This window comes from Sinocyclocheilus grahami, unplaced genomic scaffold (genome assembly GCF_001515645.1).
Source record: "Sinocyclocheilus grahami isolate Dianchi unplaced genomic scaffold, SAMN03320097.WGS_v1.1 scaffold2.1, whole genome shotgun sequence".
Classification (NCBI taxonomy): Eukaryota; Metazoa; Chordata; class Actinopteri; order Cypriniformes; family Cyprinidae; genus Sinocyclocheilus; species Sinocyclocheilus grahami.
The window spans coordinates 1,432,654-1,440,020 of NW_015505181.1; the positions used below are offsets into that span (position 1 = coordinate 1,432,654).

At 39.2% G+C, this 7,367-nt stretch overlaps 1 protein-coding gene across 1 annotated transcript in view; it reads left to right on the forward strand.

Annotated features, from left to right (window-relative positions):
- Positions 1 to 6,387, forward strand: part of LOC107553064 (phosphatidylinositol 4-phosphate 3-kinase C2 domain-containing subunit beta-like) — a 42,890-nt gene extending 36,503 nt beyond the window's left edge. Inside the window, 11 exon segments of the mRNA XM_016235195.1 lie at positions 1,559 to 1,666; positions 1,768 to 1,860; positions 1,967 to 2,096; positions 2,301 to 2,437; positions 2,698 to 2,867; positions 3,094 to 3,250; positions 3,430 to 3,539; positions 3,800 to 4,001; positions 4,086 to 4,210; positions 4,906 to 5,023; positions 6,238 to 6,387. Of these exon segments, the coding sequence (XP_016090681.1) occupies positions 1,559 to 1,666; positions 1,768 to 1,860; positions 1,967 to 2,096; positions 2,301 to 2,437; positions 2,698 to 2,867; positions 3,094 to 3,250; positions 3,430 to 3,539; positions 3,800 to 4,001; positions 4,086 to 4,210; positions 4,906 to 5,023; positions 6,238 to 6,387 (1,500 nt within the window).
- Positions 6,388 to 7,367: the final 980 nt, after the last annotated feature.

Here is a 7,367-nt window from a genome sequence, read left to right on the forward strand (position 1 = left end):
ATGCCCATTAAAATGTATTTTACAAGTTTTTGTTACTTTCACTGTTAATTTTTTGCTCTATGGTACATCATCTTTAATTTAATAGCATTAGAGCTGCTCCATTGCAGCGGCTTAGTACTGTAATCATGCGCTTTGCTGTAATAATGCAGGGAACCACTCGTTATAAATCTCCTAACTGTGATATTTTCAGAAATAGAAGTCGTGTTTTTTTTTCATCTGAAACGTGCTGCGATTTATATTCCAAAGCCACTCATATAATGCAGAAACACTCAAGCAAGCAAAACACGCGCAACGCGTACACGCATTTGTACTGATGCAGAATTGTACAGCCTAGCGCATTTCACACAAGCTGCTAGATTCACTTTCGCCAGAAAGTCGTGTATGCCTAAGGTTTAAAATAAATGATGTTTATAGTGAATGCCCCTATAAATGGTCTTATTTTTACGATTTAGTTTTAATCCGAATGATGCATGTGCTAAGTGAGCACTCAGTGTGCTTTGCTCATCAGCTCGCACACATCAGCTATACAGTCAATGTTTAAGAGAAAGGACCGCAGGCGCTTAGGAGGCTATAGTTCTCGCCCTGGAACGTCGGTCAGAACGTACTTGTGCGCCACTGATGGCGCTCCCTGACGCACTCCTAACATTCAAATGCAAATGTTTATTTTAAATTCGACTAATATTAATTTTTTTTATTCACAATCTCCTCATCACAGGCAGGCACAGCACTCAATTCAGCATGTGTTCGTGTTTGTGTGTGCTGTCTGCGTCACTCATAGCATGTGCCTATATCGTGCACTATATTGAACATTTTTTTATATCGTTATTGAAGAAGGTGTATCGGTGATAAATATCGATACCGTTTTATCACCCAGGCCTAGTTTTGAATGAGCTTTTACTTATATAATTTTTCCCTTTTTCATTTTAGTTTGTCATTTATGGAAGCCCGTTTCCGCCGCTGAATAAATATTAAAAAAAGGTAATTGTGACTTTTAATCTTACAATTGTGAGTCTCAATTCTGTGAAAAAAAGGCAATTGTGAGATAAAAACTCGCATTTGCGGCATTTGCGAGGAAAAAAATTCAGAATTGTGAATTTTTTTATTCAGTGGCAGAAACCGGCCTCCATAGTAATTTAATGGCCTTTTTTTTTCTTCCAGATTTACATTTTTTCTGTTTTAGCTTTTAGTTTAATTCAAGTGAACGTTGCAAAAGTTGACAATCGTAGAGCCTCCCCTTAATATTGGCTCACGAGTGGTCACATGATCGCAGGATCATGCATGTGGTATTAACATGTCTCCCATGATCATGCGACTAGTTTAAATTAAGCCTTAGAGGTTTTCAGATAAGAACAATTATTACCTACAAAAAAATTTTGCTAAAAAGAGCCAGCTTCTAAATTTTTCATTTGGTTGATGGCCGTAATGCTCGAACTATTTTTAGCTTGAAAGAACAGGTCTGTGCCAAAGACTGATTGTTGATTCCTAAGGGGCATTTTAATGTTCTCCAGACTGTCTGGTCAGCACATTAATCGTGGTTTGTCTTTGGTCTGATGTTCAGGCTATTCTCCGGGAGGGGCTGGAGGAGGTCAAACAATTTTTCTCTATAAACAGCAGTTGTCGACTTCCCTTGAACCCGGGCCTGTTCATCAAGGGCATCAACATACAGGTACAGGTTGTGTCTTTATATATCATGCATGTGGAGGTCATTGTATTGTTCTTGCTGACACATCAAAACCAAAACACATCTCTCATTCTCTCTTCATGTAGTCTTGCTCCTACTTCAACTCTAATGCAGTGCCCCTGAAGCTGTCGTTCCAGAACCAGGATCCTCTGGGAGACAACGTCAATGTCATCTTTAAGGTACCGCCTTCTCATGTCTGTGTGCATTATGGATCAGTGGTTCTGCATTGAAACAGTTTTTCAGATGTTGTCTTGGTCGTTTATGCTCATGTGTTTTCTCGCTCAGTCTGGAGATGACCTGAGGCAGGACATGCTGACGCTGCAGATCATTCGGATCATGAATAAGATCTGGATCCAGGAGGGACTTGATATGAGGATGGTCATCTTCCGCTGCTTCTCTACTGGACGAGGCAGAGGTAAACACCCATCCTCCAAAGTCAGAACTTCTGTTAACTACAGTATTTACCATCCCAGAATTAATTTTTGGGGTAATTTCCTACCTTATATGTATATACCCCACATTATAGATAATATCTAAACTGTGATATGATTGTACACAATGGGATTTTCTAAGGATGTGAATGGAAGTAATTTTATAAAACTTTTTTGCCCTTGTCTAGGCATGGTGGAGATGATTCCCAATGCAGAAACCCTGAGGAAGATCCAGGTTGAGCATGGAGTGACTGGTTCTTTCAAAGACCGGCCTTTGGCAGATTGGCTGCAGAAACACAACCCCACTGAGGATGAGTATGAAAAGGTACAGCTGTGCTCTGTTGTAGCATCGTACTACATTTGCATTTGCTAAACCAATATGTATGTGCAAACTGTCTTTTGCTGTGACATGTAAAAATTATCCATAACTGCTTAAGTTGCTCTGGATTGCATCATGTTTATTTTGCATGTCCTAATAATATGAAAATGTGTTTTCAGATTTGGTGGGTAATACCTTTGCTGCCACAAGGTGGTTAGTTATAAACTAATTCTGTTGATTTGATGTTTTGTTTTGCTTTTTCACAGGCGGTGGAAAACTTCATCTATTCGTGTGCTGGTTGTTGTGTGGCCACATACATTCTAGGAATCTGCGACCGCCACAATGACAACATCATGCTGAAGACCAGCGGACACATGTTTCACATTGACTTCGGCAAGTTCCTGGGGCATGCACAGATGTTTGGCAACATCAAAAGGTAGGTACACAAAAAGAACATGAAAAAAAAATTCCTCTGCCCCAGATTTTGATCACTGCAACTATTGTCTCTCAGAACAATGTAGACAACCCACAACAACCTCTGTTACATATTGCTTGTCCACAAAGGAACAAAGGAATGTTTTTGAGCTAAACCAGATCTGATCTGTAGATAGGAAATGTTATCACAGATTTAAATCCACCCTTCTTTTTCTTTTTTTTTACAGGGACCGAGCTCCTTTTGTGTTTACGTCTGACATGGCGTATGTCATCAATGGAGGTGACAAGCCATCCAGCCGTTTCCATGATTTTGTGGACTTGTGTTGTGAAGCCTACAATCTGATTAGGAAACATGCACATCTTTTTCTCAACCTGCTTGGGCTGGTGAGTTCCCAGATAACACCAGACCTTCTCTTAGTTTGTACTTTTTGGATGTATCTACAGAGTTGAGGTTAAGTAATATTTCCTGGCTTGCTTTTTTGTTTGCCTGTTATTTGAATGCTTATTTGAATTGCATTGTGTTCTTCTGCTCTAACATTGTAACCCTGTGTGTTTGTGTGCAGATGCTCTCCAGTGGGATACCAGAGTTGTCTGATGTGGATGATCTGAAATATGTTTATGATGCTCTGAGGCCACATGAATCAGAAGCAGATGCCACCATGCACTTCACCAGGTGAGAACATGGAGACTTTGTTCCCTTTGCTCTTGGTGTCTGTAGATTTAGTGAAATAGTAGAGTTGTGCCCTTGGTGCCAATAAACAAGCACCTAAAAACCAGCAGGAACACTTTAGCAATTACCTTGCAACCACTAAGAACATCCTAGCAATTGCCTAATAACCAAGTCTGCACCCCTTAGCGACCACTTATGTTATTGCCATTGTCCTTTGAATCCATCTGTCTTCTGGCCTTTGTCTAATTCTTATCCCGTTCTAGGCTAATCGAGTCCAGTCTCGGCAGTGTGGCTACCAAGCTCAATTTCTTCATCCATAACCTGGCCCAAATGAAATTTGCATCTTCTGAGGAGCGTCCTGTTCTGACATTTGCTCCCCGTGTCTACACTCTAAAGAGTGATGGTGTCATTCGCAGCCTATTTGTTTGCAGACACATCAAAACCTATACTCCAAGCAAAGGCTATGTAAGTCGACTGCATTAAAAGTGCATTTGAGCCCAAATCCAATTAAATGCATCTCAATGTTAATATATTTTCCCCTTCATGCAGTCTTATGTTGTGAAAGTGGAGCGGGAAGGTCAACAGGGGTCAACTTTAGTCCAGAGGACATTTGAGGAGTTCCATGAACTTCATTGTAAACTGCAGCTCATCTTCCCTTCATCAAAACTACCCAGGTACAATGTTAAAACCTGACAGAAATATGAATTATGAAATCAAAAGCTCACTGAACACACAAAACATCATACACCCAGAAATGAAAATTGTCATTTACTCACCCTCAAGTTGTTCCAAATCTGTATGAGTTTCTTTCTTCTGTTGAGCATAAAGCAAGATATTTTGAAGAATGTGGGTAGCCAAACAGTTGCTGTTCCCCATTGACTTTCATAGCATGGACCAAAAAATAATAATTATTTGGAAGTCAATGAGAGCGGAAACTGTTTGGTTACCCACATTTTTCAAGATATCTTATCTTGTGTTCAACAGAAGAAATAAATTCATACTGGTTTGGAACAGCTTGAGCGTGATGTCAGAATTTTTAATTTTGGGGTGAACTATCCCTTTAAATGATTTAAAATCTGTAGTGGAAACTACTGCAGGTTTCTGTTATCAGTGGGTATATTTGGTCTGAAATCAGTAAAAGATAAGTAATGAAAGCTGGTCATTGTACATTTCTTCTCAGTACTGTTCATTTCAGTGTATTAAGCAACGTAATGTTCAACCAGCCAGTAATTGTAAAATAAACCCCTACAGGACCCTGATCACTCCTTCGGGATGTATTTTGTAGTAATGGCTGAGTGGCAATAAATAAGTCACATGTACACATGTTTGTTTGTTATTACACACCCCTCTCGATGTAATGTTCCCACAGCTTCCCCAGCCGCTTTGTGATTGGTCGGTCTCGAGGAGAGGCCCTTGCAGATAGGAGGAAAGAGGAGCTAAATGGATATGTTTGGCATTTGATCCATGCTGCTCAAGAGGTGGCACAGGTAACCTTTGACCCCGCATTAGTTTTTATATTTTATAATTCTTCCTCTCATAATCCATGTACACTACAGCTCAAACGTTTGAGGTTGGTACAGTTGAAAGGTATTTTTCGTGCTCACCAAGGCTGCATTTATTTGACAAAAAAATACAGTAAAAAACGTAATCTTTAATAACTTTTTATTTATTTTTAATATATTTTAAAATTTAATTTAATTTGATGGCAAAGTTGAATTTTCTGCAGCCATTACTCCAGTCTTCAGTGTCACGTGATCCTTCAGAAATTATTCTAATCTAAAAATCTTACTGATCCCAAACTTAACAACAGTAGTGCAGTTGAAAATGAAAGTTAACTTTTATAATGTGAAATGCAAGCTTATTTCCGTAACTACACCACCGCTATTTTATTTTTTGAATAATTATAATAGTCAATAAAATGTGTACAGCTTACAGTAATTAAAGGGTTAGTTCACCCAAAAATTAAAATTCTGTCATTAATTACTCACCCTCATGTCGTTTCAAACCCGTAAGACCTTCGTTCATCTTCGGAACACAAATTAAGATATTTTTGATGAAATCTGGGAGCTGTTTGACCCTCCCATAGACAGCAACGCAACTGAAATGTTCGCAAGTCCAGAAACGTAGCAAGGAGATCGGTAAAATATTCAATGTGACATCAGGGGATCAACCGTAATATTAAGAAGCTACGAGAATACTTTTTGTGTGCAAAAGAAAAAAAAAAACGCTTTATTCAACAATTTGTCTCCTCCGCATCACCCTGGTGCCATTTTGGAGAATATCAGCTGGACGTAAACAACGTATGCTGTTCGATGTCAGCTGCGTCACGCCGGATCTGTTTCCTACGTTGTTGTGATTTGATATGAACAAAAACAGCATATCAGTGTGACGCAGCTGACACAGAACTATCCCTTTAATGTGAGTGGTTTCAGTTTGCCTGGCATGTTTCTTGGAAACGGTCTGTGTTCTATGAAAACAGACACATGTTGTCTGTAAACAGTCCACCCACAGGCCTATATCAGTACTGAGGCAGGACTGGCACTACCAGCTGCCAAACCATGAACGCTTTCACGTTTTCTGTTCTGTGCTGTACATCTTAAGAATGCAACCAGATCGCATGGCATCCATACTATTACTGTGACTGTACACCTGCTTATTTTAGTGCCTGTTTATGAGTTAATGTTACCCTCTCCTCTTTCAGTGTGATCTGATCTACACATTCTTTCACCCTCTACCAAGAGACGAGCGAGCAGGAAGTGTAGGAACTGTTGTTAATGCACTCCATAACAAACCGGCAGGTATGCTTCATTTCCTTATTTGTCTTAGACACACCCACATACACTTCTTATGAATCACTCTACTTACACATGTTTTTGTATGTAATGGATTCAAAGGTCATGCAGTTCAGCCTGCCATCACATCATCATGAGGTAGTGTAAAGAAATTGTCTATGGGCCAATCAGCTGCAGTAAATGTGACCTTGTCTGTGACTAAGTGACAAAACCAGTACTTGGTCAGAGTCTTATCTTTAACTAGTGTAATAAGCCTGCAGGGGTTTTATAACATGGGGTCCAAAAAAAATAGTGTACAAAACTAATCCATATTTCACTCCCTGATAGTTTATCACAACTAGTTAAATATTAAGTCATCATGAGTAAAAGCTGCTTTGTGGCAGCTACTTCCTCTGTCGCAGGTCACGCTATCTGATTTGTGATAAAGGTCTCTGTTCAACAGGTTCATGTCCTGTCAGTCTGAGCTCTGGAAATCCAATTACGTTATTTACTTGATCCACCTTTAGTGTACCTTGCAAGCCTGCCCACACTAAATCCAGCTCCAAACCAGGAATATTAATTTCTTTGCATAAACCTCTAAGATTTGTTTCTTTCCAAAATGATGGGGCACAACTTTATATGCAGAAAAGGCTTTTGAAGGGACTTGACTTCAGGGTAAATGATTTTGCCTTGTTGATATAAGCATAACCTGCACACAAGGAAATTTCTGTTTGGAAATAGTTGTTTTGCATGCTGTGATATTTGCTACTGGATAAATATTGCATTTTTGCATTTGTTTGTCAAGTGCATTGACCTCACGTTTTTCCAAGTTTTATTGGTTAATTTTTGTGTGTGTGTGTGTTAAAGGGGGAGTGAAATGAAAGCTTTAGACTGTAGTTAGGTCAATTTCCATTCCACATTTGTATGTAAAACCGCATGTAAATTAAATGCTAAATATACCACAGGAGGTTTTTTTCTTCTTCCCAACTTATGCTTAAAGATATCGCATTTGGATTTGCTTTACTTTGCTCTCAGTTTGATTTTGAGAACAACCTTATAG